General features: G+C 45.2%; 1 protein-coding gene across 13 annotated transcripts in view; it reads left to right on the plus strand.

Annotated features, from left to right (window-relative positions):
- Nucleotides 1–17,989, plus strand: part of tcf7l2 (transcription factor 7 like 2) — an 88,006-nt gene that overhangs the window by 13,752 nt on the left and 56,265 nt on the right. For all 13 annotated transcript variants that reach the window (XM_080049625.1, XM_080049633.1, XM_080049635.1 and 10 more), the window contains exon 4: nucleotides 16,588–16,689. In XM_080049625.1, coding sequence (XP_079905751.1) covers nucleotides 16,588–16,689 — 102 coding nt within the window. The remainder of the gene's footprint in view (nucleotides 1–16,587; nucleotides 16,690–17,989) is intronic.

The following is a 17,989-nucleotide window of genomic DNA, read 5'->3' on the forward strand; positions in this document are numbered from 1 at the left end:
GTTTGATAATGTGTCGTAATGAGATCTATTCATGCCTGGTTGCAGTTTAAACGTAATTAGATAGCTCTTGTCGATAATCAAACAAAGAACTTGGAATGCCGACCAACTGGTTGCAGAATCATCATGTAAAAATGCCCATTCAACTGTGAACATTGTGGTTGTAAACAGCGGTGCAGCTTCTTTCCCTAGCAAAGCATGGGCTAAACTGGAAAGTCGAAAAAGGAAACCTTCCTTGTCTCCTCAGGATAGTTGGGTTGTGGATGTGCCTGGGAGCCATTACTGTAAGCCCTCTGAGCCTTCTAGGGGAACTTCCATGGGCCGCTTTCCTCCCATTTTCTACACTAGGATTTGTAATAATTCTGGTTGCAATCTGTGCAAGTCCTGTGCTGTTAAAATGCAGATCTGGTCATCATCTTCTCTCGATCCGTCTTCTCGCTTCTTCCCAGATGCTCGTCCGCTCTCATGGGAAAACAACTGCTGGCTGCCGTTTATAGGCCAGCACAATTCCTCACCCTGACTCAGAGAAAAAAATACCCCAGAAAACGCATGGAAGTTTTCGATATGCTCCCACAGATCATTTTACATCAGTAGACGTGCCTCCCTACACAACTGTTCCCAGTTCATGGCGGGCTGCCAGTCTTATTACGGTCACGAGTAGGGCAAATGCTTTTCTCTACCACTGTGTGTAGTTTCATACTATGTGGCTAGGTTGAAAAGGGTATTGAATCTGGGGAATCAATGTTTAATCTAGTATCCTCCTATGCTTTGGTACATTTACAAGTAAACTTTGGCCTCAGCTGTACGTTGTGTAGTCAAGTTTTGTTTCACATGGCACACATTTAGCCACTCTTTGCATGCAACATAAAAGTTGTTGTCAATATGACACCCATAGGTGCAAGAAGAAATGTGCCACGGTATGACAAGAAACTCTAGTGGTAGGCCTCGAACATTCAGAAATAATCTCACTGAAATCATTTAAAATCTGACGTTAATGAGGCTAGTCAGTACATTTCATTAGCTGTCATTTAACTCTGTGGTAGTGTTAAATCATAAACAGGCAGACAGAGTCAGTAAACAATGCATAAATAGCAAAACTAAGGGACTTGGACCTGAGGAGAATCTTGTTTCTTGGTTGACTGGATCGACTGGTTGGAGCTCCCTGGCCAGAGATTAAGATGCTGTGGTCTGAAACGCTGGGAAAGTCGACCTCTAATTGTTCACAGAAGCCTTTGGCAGGAGGAGCTAAGAAATGATGAGTGAGGCATCAACAGGGGTGGATGCTGAGATGAGACCACTCACACTTGCAGTCTGGGGTTTTTTCAGGAAAGAAGTGGATCCCCACTGGGATGCTCCCCAATGACCAACTGGTTAACCTAAAGAGAGAGAATTTTTTTTTTGAAACCCAACTCTTTTCCTCGGCTCACTTTTAAGAGACGGACACTTTCTTCACGTTTGAAATTGGCCTTGTCATGCGGTTTCCTCAACTGGGCTGCTGGGAGCCGACTGTTTACACATAGGCCAATGTTCTATACCAGTTTTGGTTTCAAGGGAAAATAAGGGTATGTTTTTTCTGGCACTGATCACAGTCTTATTATACTTCCAATTTCCCCCCCCCCCCCAAAAGCCAACCCTGTCATTCGCTTATATTCTTCACGCCTTTTGGATCTCTGTCACAGTTGCTTGGCAAGAGGCACATTTGCCTTTCCGTCCTAACACTGCCACCACCCTGTAACCCCCACCCCTCCCACTTGTAGCACAAATCCAGCGCTGCTTTTCTGTGTTCTATAATTTAGCAAATAACAACAGTAATAATTCAATTGGGCATAAAGTAATTGAGAAGCAGCCTGCTTGCCATCTGTCCTGTGAGATTACTACTTTCTGTGTAATTAAACGTGTGACCTTATGGCCTTGGAGGGAGGTGCCAGTAGGCAGCCACTGCCAAATAGCCTGGCCATCTTATTTGAAGTGTGTGTGTGTGTGTGTGTGTGTGTGTGTGTGTGTGTGTGTGTGTGTGTGTGTGTGTGTGTGTGTGTGTGTGTGTGTGTGTGTGTGTGTGTGTGTGTGTGTGTGTGTGTGTGTGTGTGTGTGTGGGAGGGGGGGGGGGGGGGGGGTTGTTGTGCGGTTTTAACAGTTTACCACAGCTGCTAAAGATAGCGCAGGCTGATGTGAGTCGAGCTTAAGTCGCAGTCTCCTTTACGTGTGTGTGTGTGTATCCATATACATCTAGTCACCAAGTCTCAGTCAATTTAGCAATGCGAGAGAAGCCCCGCTGAAGTTGGAGTGATCCCTGTGTGCATATAGTGTAACCAGAAGAGGGTAGAGGAACAGGGGCCTAAGAGTGTGTGTGTGTGTGTGTGTGTGTGTGTGTGTGTGTGTGTGTGTGTGCTCGCTGGTGGGATCACAACAGGCTGCATAGAGGCTGCTGTTTTAACTCTGATTTTATATGTGGTTTTGTTTTGACTCCTGAGGTTTGGTTTTCCTTGGACAGTGTCCAGAGACTACAAGGCCTGCTTCTCCTCAGCTCTCGTGCGAGTCCGACGCGAAGGGCTCTGCAAAGCTCTGTGATTGGATTTCACTCCTGATCTGGTTGTTTTGTGTTGTAAACAGGACATTAAAGACAGGGGAGATGGCAAGCTAATGAGTCTTTGTGTGCTTAGGGGCAATGTTTGTGTGGTTTTCAGGCTATAGCTTTTGTGCCTCCATTGTCACACACCCAGTTAAAAAGAGGAACTAAAATCCCCTTTGTATCCTGAAGACATATAGTATACACACAAGCACAAGAACAGAATGCGCAACTTAAAAAGACATCAGTATGGTTTACTCAGTGTGGGCTGGATGGTGTCTTTCAATGCTTCCGGCCAGAACTTTGGGGGAAAAAATCGCCTCTTGTTCCCCCAAACAAAAATAACCATTTGAATTACTATGGTTGTGCTATGGTGTGGCCACAGTGCGGCTGGCAGCACCCGGTTGAGGTGGCACCGGCCGCTCGGGATGGGGACGAGGTCTAGGCCGGCCTCCAGGGAAATTACAGGGTGGTGTGGAGGAGGGGGTGTGTGTGTGGGGGGGGGGGGGAGGGGGGTGGAAGCTGAAGCCCGCCTCCACTCCCTGCTGTCAGCCCAGAGAGCTACTGTTTGCAGCTAGATAGCTCCTCTCTGTTTCATCTTGGCCCTCCAGAGATAATTGGAGATGTACTGCGTGTAAACATGTTCCTTGTTTCAAAGTTTAGTTTCATTGTTGCAGTCAGAAGACCCGTGTATCTGCCCGGCATGCAGAAAAATAAAGTTTCTCTTTCATATAGAACAACATTGTTAAAGTGGACTCAATTCCCTTTTTCTGTTGTTTCTTACATTCCTATTCTTCTGTTATCCCTCTAACCTCTTCAGACATCTCTTGTCTCCCATTTCTCTTTTTCCACCTCCCCTCTCTCTTTCTCCTACCAGAAATCCCTCCCTTCTCTCCCTCTCCTCTCTCAGTATGTGCTCTGATTACCTCTCCAAACTGGCAATAACTTGATTGCTTTACAGAGATGATGTAAGCCCCTGCCCTAGGGTACATCAGGTTGGATTTCTCCCGCTTTATCTTGTAAAGCCTAAATTAACAGCTGGTTTGGTTGGAGTTCTCCTGGATCTGACTAAAGGATTAGGCTTGGTTCTCATGCGAGTCAATCCGGTTTGATTTATTGCAGGTCTATCAAAAAAGATCAATGCGAGTCCTTTTGAAAGTAAATCCTTAATCGCTCTTTGCACTTACGTGTCATCATTGTGAATTTCTTTCCCTCCCTTCTATCTCCCGCTCTCTTCTCTCTCATTTCTCATTCCCTAATTCTTATTCTTTCCTTGCACCACTGTCTGTTTTTTATTTTTATCTTTCTCCTTCTCTCTCCACACCCACCCAGCCCAATCCGTGGTACTGATCTGTCTCTGTCAGAGGTATCATGGTGAATCGGCTGATAGATTTTTCTCCGTTCTCATTAGTTATCCGTTGGGACAAGGCAGTCCTAAGCACGGTTTTAGCATCCTTTGGTTGTGATCACATCCGAAATAAGATCACGCCGTTGCCGCTCTTGTTTGGTCTTCACCCCGAACTTCAACTTAATCATTCCCTGCCTTTTTATCCATAAGAGGCCTGTCCCTCACTTCTGACTGAAGGTAACAAGGAAGTTTTAAGAATACGTATGTATTGTGGTTATATCACACAACAATGGTACCGTACCAAGCTGATTTACAAGATGCGGTTCTTGAAAATCCCTGACTCAACAGAGCATCCACAGATTTCATCTTATGACATTACTCCTCCCAGTTTCAGTTCTTTGGTCTTAGCTTTCGGAGTAGTAAAATGTTTAGGACGTGCTGAATTAAGGAAATTAGACTCCCAAATCCAGTACCCTTTGAGTTCAAGTTCATCTTACTGCGTTGACCGATTTGTTTCTTGAATCTCCATTGCCTCCGGGTTTGGATGCATGCTAACACGCTTAACCAATTTAAAGAACATAATCCTAACTTTCTGTCATCTCATGTACTGGAATACCAAACTGTGATTTTCTTGCACATTCAAGTGCACATAGAGTACTTCCCTGTCGACAAAATGATATAACACTCAAACAACACCCTGCTGCATATTTTCATCCAGACCTTCGTAAAGTGACCTGGCAGCTGTTGAGAAGTGGGGAACGAGGGGGGTTGGATTTCACTGAGGTTTATATTTCTCCCTCCTACCTCCAGCTTTCGCTTCCTTGACTCTCACTGTCTCGCTTTCACTCGCTCCTCATTATACGTTATCTTCAAACCCCTCCCCCTTCTAAACTCCTCATTTTTTCCTACTTTTTCTGCCATCTCTCAAGGCCATGACTTTCAAAGAATCTGTAATTTGAAGAATACAACCAAAGGGCCTCGATGGATGGACAAACCACATTGATAGTGCCGATGACAAGTAGCCTTCAGTGGCATGGTGGCTCTCACTTAATTTCTTCTCCCTTTCCCCCCAACGTCCGCATTCCCCTCAAGGATTTCCTGTATCTCCGAATACTCTGGAGTCTATCTTTCCCCCGTTGGTTGAACATGCACGGGGGGAGGGAGACGGGGGAAAAATGGGCTCAGGGCCGATCGATGTCAAATTCAGGTGTGTCCTCCTGGCATACTCGGTGAGCTGGATGGCTGGCAGACCTGGGAGGGGTGGTGGAGGTGTGGGAGGGGCTGTGGAGCGCTGGAAGTTATGTGTGTGTCTGTGAAGGGAGGGGGCTGGGTTGGGTGGGGGTGAGATCGACGGGATACGTGGGAAGGAAGGGCTTGCTGTCAGCCAGCTGGACCTCTTAATCCTACAGCCTTGGGGAAAGGGTGTGCATGTGTGTGTGTGTGTGTGTGTGTGTATGTGTGTGTGTGTGTTTGTCTCATAGAGATTTGTCAAGTTTAGCACACCTCTGCTCCCCTCTTTGGCCCAGCTGAGCCCACAACCCGAGTGTGTGCTGTGTGAGTGTTTGTGCACCGGCGAGAGAGACAACCAGGGTTTCATGTGCACTGTGTTTACTGTAGTCCTCACTTTAACGGCACACTGTATATTTATGTCGAGACGACACAGCCTCTCAACCCCTTGATGTTGGGAGAGGCACTGGGGGTTGCTACGATATGGAAGGGAAGGGTGGGGGGGGGGGGTGTCCTCTGTTGTTGGTTGAGGGTGGGGGAGGAAAGGGGGGATGAGGGGGAAGTTGGGAGAGCAACAAACACTGCCAGCTAACCCCTGCTCCTCCCCATCCCATCCCCTGTCTTCACGCCCGGCCCTCTCTGAGAATCAAACGCCTACTCCCTAAAACTCATGTGTGTGCACTTTATCCCCTGCTCTACGTCACACTGTAACTAGCTGGCTGATTGCGTCATCCGCTTGTCATTCATTAGACACAAAACATACCATTAAGCCACATTCCATGCAAGCTTCGGCTCTCTCTCCCTCTCTTTTTGTTGTTGCTTTCCAGCTCTCTCTCTCTCTCTCTCTCTAGCTCACTCTCTTTCTGTCTCTCTCTCTCTGCCCCACTCTCTCTTTTGGCGTAGACTTTTGCATATATCACAGGCTGGCAGGCTAAGAGCTTGGGACTTCCCCACGCCACACTCCAAGCCTTTGATCCTTTGCTTTGGAGGTAACATCAAAAGGAGAGGCATAGAAAGGCAGCTACTACTGTGAAGTTCAATGTTCAACTTGATGGCTTGGCTGAGGGCTTTTTTCCCTCTCTCCTCCCCCCACACCCAACCCCCCCCCCCTCCCTCTCTCCCTCCTCCCGTTGCTCCCTCGATCCCTTCGCTGCATCCCTCAGCTGACAAAAACACACAGTTTTTAGCCGAGGGTTTTTTATTCTTCTTCTTTTTGGTGCCTCTGACCTCACCTCCATAAACCTGGAATCTGGAACAAAACAAGAACTCCTCCCCATAAAAACTCATGTACACAGGTGGCGTACACACAAATTCCATCGTTCCTTTTTTTGGGGTGGTAAAAGGTGCAGTTGCAGTGCCTGGCCCTTCCCTTCCTCTGCCTCTTCCACTCGCCGTGTGAATGACATGCAGCATCCTACATTGCAGCTGGTTGCATCAATGCCAAGCCGGGCCCGTTGCCGCAGTGATGGTGGATAGGATAGCAGGAGGATAAGGGCAATAGACCAATCAGCACAGACTCTCCGTATGGATCTATCCTTACTCTCTATGTCACTTCGTGAAAAAACAAAGATTCTAAAAAGAAAGATCCCTCTCACAAAGAGCTTTCAATCAATCGTTCAGTTTTTTTTTAGATAATTTTTTGACATTTTCAAGCTTTATTTGACAGTACAGACTTTGAGACAGAGAGAGAGGGGGTTGACCTGCAGTAAAGGTCCATGGGTCGGAATTGAACCCACAAAGACTGCAACGAAGGCCAGAGCCAATATGGTACACACTCTATCCACTACGCCACCGGAAAAACGATTTTCATTATGAAACTGAGTTTCTAATGCAAAACTCTCTAAATTAAGGATGTATCACATGAAGCCATGCATTCCAGGTCAAAGGCAGACTTTTCTGTGTTGCAGTCGACAGTATTTAAATGATACAGACTTGATAAGGCGATCCACAAAGCCGAGGTGCTCCACTAAATGCTTCTTCGTCTTTTATGAGCTTCCCTGTCTGACTGTGCCAATTAGCAAAGGCGTGTGGCCTGCTTTTCTTCTCCTCTTTTACTCTTTTTTTTCTGGACAACTCTTTTTCTAGATAGACGCTCTCTATCATGCTCCCGCATGCGCGCACATACACACACCGCCGTACACACAACCAAGCACACGTTTGGTGTATCATTAGCTTAGTGTGCGGGGAGGCGTGCGAGCCTGGGCTCTCCCCTGCCTTATCTCCATGTCAATCACAGCGTGTGTGTGAACATCAGTTGTAATGATCTCCATCCAGCCTGTCGGTGCGTGTTAGCGCCTGGCTTCCCTCGCCCCCGGAGCAAGCCGTTCCCTAGCTAATAGATGCAAAATTAAGCTGATCAATAGATGGCCTCAGCTCATTATTGACATGTTATCGCGGCGTGGGATTTTTGTGCGGGGGTTTTCTGTACAGAGCTAGCTGGAGATGCAAGGCATGTGGAGAAAAAAAAAGTTAGCCATCTTATAGCTCAGGCCACTTTATGTCCACACTGCGAAGATAATACATTAAGCTCATTTATTCCTTCTAAATCTTATGCATGCCATATTTTATGGGCCAAAGCTGTTTTCTATTCATATTCCTTGTCCTATTGGAAGAGTTATCACCCGCTCAGCGATAGGAAATGTGATGGAGACTTTGTAAAACGGCATATTAAAGATTCATCAATAATTGGCATGTGTGCTGCTGTTTGTGTTGCGGGGGAGGAGGGTAGGAGGGGGCTCTTATGGACGGATCACCATGTGATTGAGCTAAGTGGTAATTAACCATGAGAGGTGTGTGTGTGTGTTTGTGTTTGTGTGTGTGTGTGTGTGTGTGTGTGTGTGTACAAAGATGCATGTGCTGTGTCAGAAAAGGTGGGGGTGCAGTGGGTAAGGTGGTTGGGTTGCATCGCTGACAGAGGTGATTTTGAGGTGAGTGCTGGGGGCATGTGGTCAGGTTATGGGGGGGAAAGAGGGTGTGGGGGGCAGCTGTGGCCCGAGCTACACAGCTTCCTCCCCTGACCCTCCTCAGGTCTTATTGTCATAGAAGCATCTCCCATTTTAATGAGCTCCAATAACCAAGCCCTTACTATTTATTTATTCATTAAGCTAACGTGGCAAAGCGGCAGTACCCCACTGCGTGAGTGTGCATGTAATTGCTTGTGTGGGAATTTTTTTTTCTCCTTCTGTGCATACACACTTTCATATTAAATACCATGTTTCGTAACAACAACAATAATAATAGGTAAGGTTAGAGCTAATTGAACCCAAAGATGGCTTAAAGCTGATGAAATAGCATGGCTGGTTTGGTTACATATCCTTAACCTGAAACCATATTTGAGTTTTGAGTTCAAACCCTCAGAATTCCTGGTTTTATGTGTGCCAAGGGAGTAGGCCTCATGCATATGGAGGCTGAACTGCTTCAAGGTGTATGTGCAAGTGTGAAATAGACACAAAACCGACTGAATGTTTGTTGATTTCGTATGATGCTTTTGTGAAGATTAATTGCCTGTTGGTATTTGTTTGTGTGTGAACGTAATGCTTTCTGATTGATGAGTATATGCGTAGGTGGAATTGTGTGGTAGAGCGTAGTGTTTTCAGAGTATTGGAAGTCTTTGTGAAGCCTGTGAGTGTACACATTCACTCTCTCTGAGGCATGTTTCATAGCTTCCTTATATTCAGTCTACCGTTTAACTAATTCATAGGGAACTCGCGCAGAACAAAACCAGACACCCAACATCAAGGGCAGTGTTCAGCTCTCCTCCAGCATAATACCAAATACAGTGTTCTCCAGCAGAATGTAGGCGCCTCAATCAGCTTACTTTTCTCCCTCAGCAGAGCTCAGCTGCCATTCACCTTTTTAACTCTCCCCTCCAATCCTCAGACCCTGCTTCCTGCAAACAAAGGTAAGCATGTAGTGAGCGTATGAGTTGCCCAACCTCTTCTCCTGCGTTCCCCTGGCCTGGCCTTGCGTAAGTGGCTCAGACACACCTAGGCCTGCAGGCGTGCCTGTTCACCTCGATGTAGCCTCTAAGTAGGTCACTATGTACGAGACTCCAACCAGGAAGGTCCAGGACCTGATCTTTGACATTTCAATCCATCAGCCTCCTTCCACTGTGCTGTGGATCTTCTACTGACTACCATTAATAACACAGCTCATTCTATACACAATATCAGAATGCACTAAAATTATTAAAAGCAAGACCATATCCAGATGTTTAAATGGATCTCGATAATCTAAGAAGAGTAAGTTTCATATTCAAATGATACTTGGAGGGATGTGTGGTAGCCCACAAACAAGAAAAAATACAGTAAAATGACATCTACAAACATCATGTAAAAGGCAATTGGATGTGCTGTTTTAACCTTGAAGATGTTTCACCACTCATCCAAGATGCTTACATAACACAGAAAAGCAGACTACAGATTATTGATCATTTATCCCCCTCTGGTAATAAGGTAACTGTAATTACAACCCTGATAGGAGTAAGTAAGACGATTTTAAATGAAGCTATTTATTCATGGGAATAACAAGAGCTTCCAGCCTCACAACCTGTAACCCGCTCATTTTTGTCACCCTAGTGGTTATGGAAGCCCATGAAAGCGACCCAAAGCCCAATTTATATTTGTGTCCAAGCAAAAGAAAATAAAGAAAGAGGTAGTGTCACTCGAATAGAATAGCGGTGAGTGCAGCTCTGTGAAGCAGGAGAAACACCTGAAAGCAGAGGCATTCTGCAGCACAGTCTGATGCTAAAGGTGCCAGTGTGCCTGTTCATTAGCGGGGCTGATGGAAGACCAGCCGGCTCCTGCTGGCCTTCACCCTCACTGCCACAATATTTATAGAGCAGCCAAGAGGTACTCTTAATGACACAAGGAGAGGGACAGTGGGATGGGGGTGTGGGTACAAAAGTCAGAGATGGAACGTTGTTTACTTTCTGAGGTTTGTTGAGAAGTAGCTGTGTTTTGGACTGCAATCATGTCACCCTTACACTTTGTGAACACTGTATAAAGGTATAAGTTATAATATTTGCTATAGTTTATAATAATAATAATTGATAGGTTTTATATAGCGCTTTATTGCCTAGGCACTCAAAGACGCTTTACAGGGTTCCTGGTTCAATTCGTTCACACACAGTAATACCGGTGGTAGTAAACTACGAGAGTAGCCACAGCTGCCCTGGGACAGACTGACGGAAGCGTGGCTGCCATTCAGCGCCAACGGCCCCTCCGACCACCACCTCAAACATACAGCAATCATACACATTCACACAAGGCAAGGTGGGTGAAGTGTCTTGCCCAAGGACACAACAACCATGACACAGGTGGCCGGGCGGGGATCGAACCGCCAACCCTTGGATCGTTGGCCAACCCGCTTAACCACCCGAGCCACAATCGCCCCTATCATCATCCAATCAGTTAAATTTTTCATTTTCATTTAACTTTTATTTATCCTCGAGAGACCAATTGAGGGGTGACCGTCATTTACAATGACGTCGAGTTAAGCTAAGTCTTATGCAATCCTTTGAAACTTTTCGGTCAATCAGCTGGTGTTTGAACAGCACATTTGTCCACACTTACAAAGTAAACAGTGTCACAGCAAAGTCATACTTATCTCACGAACCAGTGTTTAAGAGAGCAATACTTACTTCCAGAACAGGCAAAAGTCAAGAAAATAAAAGTTACGTGTCACTGAAATAAGTCTAAAAGAACGTACAGATAAGATAAAAACAAGCAATTCTCTGTTTTCCCCGTCTTTTGTCAAGGACTGCAATACTTTCTGAGATTTTATGAACAATATTAGTTTCACAAGCCTGTTTCTACAGCCTCGTTTTACGGAGCACGTGAAGTCGGAGATGGGTTGAAAGGAAGGAGAGGTCTTGCAAATTCCCCATGTGGAAAAAGGGCCAATATGAATGAGTCAGGTTGAGGTTTTTCTGCAAGAAATAGCGATAAGGGGAACTTGGAGGTGCCTGCAAAGGGTATAGAGGTAGGCGGTTGGGAGGAGAGGTTTTTGATCAGGTCAGCAGTCCTAGTGCTGTTGGGCCAGTGGAACCCCCAAGCGGTTCTGGCTTTGGAGTACATTTGGGCCCAGTGGACCTCTTTCCGCCCCAGGGCACACAAACCCCAGGCCTTCCCACATTCCACTTTTATTTTCCTGGTTGCAAAATGCCTCTGGCTATCAGAGCAGGTGGGGTTTTGTCTTTAATATTTACTCATAAAATGTGTATTAGTAGAACCAAAGCAGCCATGATGGGCCCTCTAACTTTCTTCCAGTTTTGTTGAGGAATAATCGTGATACTTTCATTCATTCATCATTAAAACCATTCTTCCAGAAATGTATTGTATTCACAAACAAACAAAACAATGTATCGTGTAGATGAGTGGGCTGGCGATTTTTCTCCTTTAACCAAAGGGATTTCAAAGGGTCTGTGTTGCATAAAGCTTCTCATTCCTTCAGTTACAGAAAATGTCTGTCCCCTCCTCAACAAATTGCGTGTTTATACATGTGTTTGCTTCTTCTCTTGCACTTGTGAGTGAGGACAAAGATTGGCATCAATATCTTCAACAGATCAAGACAATATGCTCAGCTCTTGTTTTTAAAGGGATAAAATTATAGTCAAACTGGATGGACTAATCTTTTAAGCTCTGTGCAGTATACTTGCCGAGCTTTGAATGGGCTCCTCTTACTAGCCTTGATCATTTCAGACTTAAATAAAGCTCTTTATAGTTGCGGTCTGATTGGTGTAATCTGCAAGCTGTCAATCCCATCTCTGAGCTCTCTCCCTAAGGAGCTCCAGGGTCTGTCGACCAACCAATGTTCAAATGTGGGTGAGCATTGTTGCTCAGGTGTGAATGAGTGAGTAAGCATGTTAAGTATGTCAGGGGAGTCACTGTGAATGTACATGTGTTATCTGCAATCACTGCCTGCGACGCCTATCTAGAGCTATGTCATGTCTGCGATACGAGGTGGGCACAGATGGGTCGAAGATCTGCTGGACTCTCTAGAGCAACTCCCAGCATCCATATGCTGACTTTAAACCCAGGCTGCTATCTGTCTGTCTGTGCTTGTCTCCCATCCTTTCAAACATTACCCACATGGCTGGAAATGCTTCATGGAGCCCCAGTAGTCATCATCTGCCCAATGGTTCCCTGCTGGCGGATCGGGCCAGTGTTTGCGAGCCACATTGGCACATAAAGAGCTCTGTTTTTTTGATTGGTCTGAAGCTCTCTGCTCTTAATCCAAAACAAAAGGAACAAGCCATGTTGTGGCTGCTGCTCCAGCCGCGAGGCTGCATGTGATAAAAGCATCAGATGGGGGGGGGGGGGGGGGGGGGGGGTTTGATGGGAAAAAAGCCGGTTGTTGACCAGACACAGGCTGAAAAATCCTGCACTTTCCATGTCTGTCATTCACACAAAAAAAATATGAGTAAGACCTCCCTTATTCTTTGTCAATAGCACATATTGATTTTTGGTCAATGTTTGATAGGATGTGGAGGGGAAAAAAGTGTATTTTTAGGAGGATCAGAGTCTAGCATTGCTCCCTACCAGGAAGTGTTTTAGGGGCCAGATTGCTTCCGTGCCAGCTTGTTGATATAGGAACAACAGCGGTGGAAGCCGGAGTGTAGACATGTGAAGATGATGTGTGGGCACTCAGGATGCCCCGACATTAGTCTCCAGCCTACTTTCCCCTCTGCCATGAGCGGTGACACTGGGACATGGGCCCCAGCTTGTTTTCACTGTGATGACAGTCGGTGTGGATCTGGGTTAACATTCTGTGGCACATTGCATGCCAAACCTTGGTGCAACAGCAGTCACTCACATATTGGTGAGTGGTCCAGTGTCTAAGTAGAAAGCACCTGTTTGATTATAGTACATTTAAAAAAACACTGTGCTGAAACAAGTTACAGATTAATTGATCAATAGAGAATCAATCACTCATCAAGCCAATGTGCTAAATTGTATTGGTACTAATTATTTCAATGGATATAGTTTTGTTTTGGCCAGTTGGTAAGACAAAACAAGCATTTGGAAAACATTACCCTGGGACCTTGGCCACTGGGAACTTCTGATAGCCACGTTGAGCTATTTTCTGACTGATATTGCCTACATGGTTAAAAAAAGAGAGTAGACAAAATGATTAATAATGAAATTAAAAATCATTATAGTTAGTTATAGACCTTGCAATATACTCCCAGACCCCCACTACTAACCCCCTTCTTGTCCTTGGGAAAGCAGTGGAGGACAAGGAAATCCAGGGAAATCGGGACAGTGAGAGTGAGTTCATCCCTCTGTAAGGATTTAGAGGACTCCCTTGTCTTTCACTTCATCAGAGACAATTGAGTCATTCAGCTCCCATTGTGGGGCTGGTTGGGTGAGGAGGGGCACAGGGTAGGGGAAGAGAATGGGGGTGGGGTGGGGTGGGCTGGGGAGGCTGAAAGGGAGAGGAGAGAAGGAGAAGCCGTCTGCTGCACAATCCGGAGCTGGAGCACAACCACTGGGTGGCTCTCACAGGGTGGGGGGGCTGCCCAGTGTTTGTGTGTGTGGGGGGGAGGGCAGGAAGAGAGACAGAGGAGAGGAGAGAGTTATCCTGGAACTCCGGAGCAATTTGTCACATTGGAATGGCTCTTGAGTTACCCGGGGGGCCCCTCATAGCAGGAGAGCTTTCAGGTCGCAGAGTGGGTAACAGGGAGGGGCTTGGAGCAGCAAAGAGGGGTCAGAGTTCGTGGCCTACTCAAGCCCAGGCAGTGCGTCCGTTAGCAGGGCAGGCGGGTGGGTGGAGAGAAAAGAAAGAGGCCAAGAAAGGGGTGGTCTGAAAGCCTGGTGCTTGCCAGGGCTCCGTTTTCCTTGGCATGCTTGTAAAACCTGCAGGAGAGATTAGTGTGTGAGAACATTTGCAATAGCAGGAGTGAAGTGGAGCCACTTGTCAGGGCATGTGCTGTGGCACCCTCCCTCTCTCTGTAGTATTTCAGTGTCTCCCTACCACCTTAACACACTCAGGGATGTCACCTTCACTCTCCTAACCCACCTACTCAGAATGTCCTCTTTCTCAACCCGTTGTCCGGCTGCAGCTGTGTTTAATTTTTTTTGTATGTGTGCCTAAGCGATTGTAGGACTTTCCCATGACTGGATTCACAATTTACGCACCTTCTCTCCAGCATTTCCATGTCATCTAGCCCCCTGGCACCAATGGACACTGTCTTGAATTACCCCATAGATGACAGCAGCCCCGTCACTCTCTTCCTCCTTTTACTGTTACGACAGCCCCCCCCCCCATCATTCTCCTCTCCCCCCTTCATGGCAATTAATATCCAGTGTGGGGGGTCCATAAAAAAACCACAAGACCTCAACTGTGGAGTTTTTACAACCTTTCCTTTTTCCACTCTCAGGACATACAAACAAGCATAAACAAACGCATTTTTTTTTGCAGTAAAAGCCGTCTTCAGGTCATAAATGAGTTGTAGTGGCGGAGAAAGACCAGGCAGCGAACTGTTTTTTTTCCTTGCAAGGGCTGTAACTGAGGACATGGAGTCAATAACTCCCTCCAGCGTCTACCACTGGCAGGCACCCCACAGTGAACTCCTCGCTAATTACCACTGATTTAGACACAGTCTCAGGAAGGGTCGTGACACACTCACTCTCTGGCCAGCTCTGACACACATATAGAACACACACACACATTCAGACATGCATACTCACTTGCAGTCACATTTACTGGATGGCAGCACAAATAAAATTGAATCTAATGTACCTGCATCACCATACAACTGTTCGACTCTTACCACAGAGCCATGCCTTAATTCATAGACTGTGTTAGGTGACTGGCCAATCGTTGCACTGAATTTATAATATGTGAAACAACAATGCTTTAACGTTTTGTGACCAAGTGCCTTAATCTTTTCCGAGGCACTGAGCCAATAATGATGCTGAGATAATAATGAAATGAAAATGGATTGCATGAACCTCTTAGGTCTTATGTCATTATTGCAAAGAAGCGCATGATCTCAATCACTAATGAAATATAATTGAATAGGATTGACTTTACTTCATGATAGCATCTTGAAGTGAAGCAACAAACTCCAAACATGTGGCTATCAGACGGTGAAAAGAAATGCACTCCAGTGTTTAGAATTCTTGATCATGTTGAAAGTTTATGTCCGAATGGCGTCATAGACCCAGGTCCAAGTCCAAGCTGACTTGTCGGACTGTCTGTAGGGCGATATCTCGTATGTGATGGCACAGATCATATCAATATATGGAGTTTCCGTGCCGATTTTAAATACTCTGCTTTTGGGATACCTAGTGAAGTATCTGAGGCACCAAGGTTTTAAAATAGCCCTGTTAATCGTTGTTAGTAATCATTACAAGCCAATGATTGCCCCTGTTCTTTCATTGGGCTTCTATTGACAAACCTGCTTTATTGCCTCAATTAGGATTTTGTCATTTCAGTGTGTTAACCTATTATGGTCTATGTCAGTAATGGCATTTTACATGATGCATCATTGCATGAAAAGACAAGCAAATGTTATCCCCTAAGTTGACACCAAGGCCTTGGACCCAGTCAATGGCCGACAAATCTACAGAGAATCTGCTGTAGGGCAACAGAATAGTTTTTTTTCTTTTACACACAATTTGGACATTTGCTAAATGTTGTTATGATCAAATGTATTTAGATGAGGCCAAGAGCTTTCCCGGCCCAGTGCATAATGAGGAACTAGGTAGAACATTTTAAGTAGAATAGTCAACACAGCACTTTAAATAGTCATCAAATTAAAAGGACTCCACCAAGATTATAACACAGAGACAGATGTTTCTCATGATCCTTGTTTTGCTTATCTGTTTTTCTGCTTGTGTGTGTGTGAGAGAGAGAGAGGGAGAGGGAGAGGGTGGGAGACTTCTGATAGAGGCCAAGTCAATCATTTATGGGAGCAGTCAGGAGGTTTAGAGGAGCGTGGTGAGACGCCATGTTTTAACCTCTTTATGGGTTCCAATAAAAGTCTGACAATAGTCACATTTATTACATTAGGTCATCTTAAAGGCATGCACTGTGTACAGTCTACCCCTAACCTCTGCACTCCCCCCTAAGTCCAAAGTCCCCCATTCAGCTTGGCTCACTTTACAAAACACTTTAGGACAATGCTTCTGTTTTAAAATTCATGCTCACTGGCTCCAAATAGAACAGTTTTGTGCAGTACATTTCCCAAAACATTTGTATATTGGTTCACCCAGCTGATGTGTGCACACCTGCCGGACTGTTAGATACATGCTTGATAAAAAAAATACCATGATACCATTCGCCTTTTTGTTTTTGAGCGTTCACACACATACACGTGTCAAGGAATGTTGTTTCCTATTTTCTGTCTTGTGTTTAAATTTGTTTATTTTGGTTTTTGATTTCTGCATTGTTAACATGTTTTGTTTATTTCTTTCCTTTCTGTTTCCTTTCTGCCATTCAGTACCTACAGATGAAATGGCCCCTGCTAGATGTTCAACAAGGAGGTCTTCAAAGTAGACAAGCACTTAAAGATGCCAGGTCCCCATCACCGGCACATCTCGTTGTAAGTAACCCTCCGTCGGTCCTTTTCCTATTTTCACCAGCTCTTCTTCCCTTGACATACTCATGACAGAAAGACAAACAGACCCTGCTTTTCTTCTCTCATCCATCCTGAAAACATCCTCAGTGTTAAAAGCCCTCCCCCTTTCCCATGAATGGATGTTTTGACTGAAAAAATGCATATTTGTTTGCATTTCCCCTTAAATCACAGCCACTAACACACCCAGGTAGTTTAATGTAAACATGTTTTTCTTTTATACAGGGACATTTTGATAATGAAAGTTTTGTGGATGTCAGAAAGTAGAGCTTTTGTTTGTTAGTGAGTGATCAGCACTGTTGGCTGCCACTGTGGCAGGTGCAGCAGTTGTGCTTTGGACAGCCACACTTCCTGTCTTTCCAGAGAGAATGATAACTCCCAGCCTTATACTAACTGGATTATTATGTTGACAACTTTTTCATGAGAATGAGCTAATGCTGGGCCACTGACATACTGTCTTTGAGAGAAGTGTGGGCGTTCCTCCAACATTGATTAGGAGTGGAGTTGGAAGAATAGTATGTTGAAGAGCAGAGAGTTGGCTGAAGAGCAGTAGGGGCATAGGCATGTATGTACATAACGTTGCATTAACCCCAGGCATGTCAATATCTTAGAGGCTGGTAGCTGTAGAATGAGCAGTTGAACATGAACTTAATAGTTAGCCAAAGGATTAAAGTTGTCATGTGGTCAGAGAAAAGGTTGAAGATACGGAGGTGTAAATATGTGGCCACAGGGTTACCGAGTCAGGAAAATCAATGATAGTGGGGATCGAGCAGTATTAGTGAGGTGATCAGGAAGGCCCTGGGCCATTATTTGCAGTTATTACTTTTGTTTTGGAGTCTTGCATCATCTACATATTGTTTTGAAAATAAAAAAAACTTGTAAAGTATACAGGACTTTTGATAAGGAGGCATTCCAAGTTTGTACGCTTGTGAGTACAATATAACCTGTGTAACAGTTCAGTGCCGGAGCTAATAATACACTGCTGACCCTCTCTGTTGATTCACTCTGTGCATCAACAGAGTTAGCAGTCGCCATGGTTCTGAAGTTCATATAGAAGGTAATGATGATGATTTTTATCACACAAATTACACTGTGAAGAAATAGTGTGCCTCTGAGTCACATGTGACATTTGATCACTGCGGATACTTTTATGGCCTGTAATAAATACCATCTCGAACAGTTACTCAAAAGTTGGCAAGCCAAAACCCCCTCGGTATTTTGCCCGTTTAAGTTGAGCACGTCTTAAAATAGCAGGAGTCGACAAGAC

The sequence above is a fragment of the Ammodytes marinus genome (genome assembly GCF_949987685.1).
Source record: "Ammodytes marinus genome assembly, chromosome: 20".
NCBI lineage: Eukaryota > Metazoa > Chordata > Actinopteri > Uranoscopiformes > Ammodytidae > Ammodytes > Ammodytes marinus.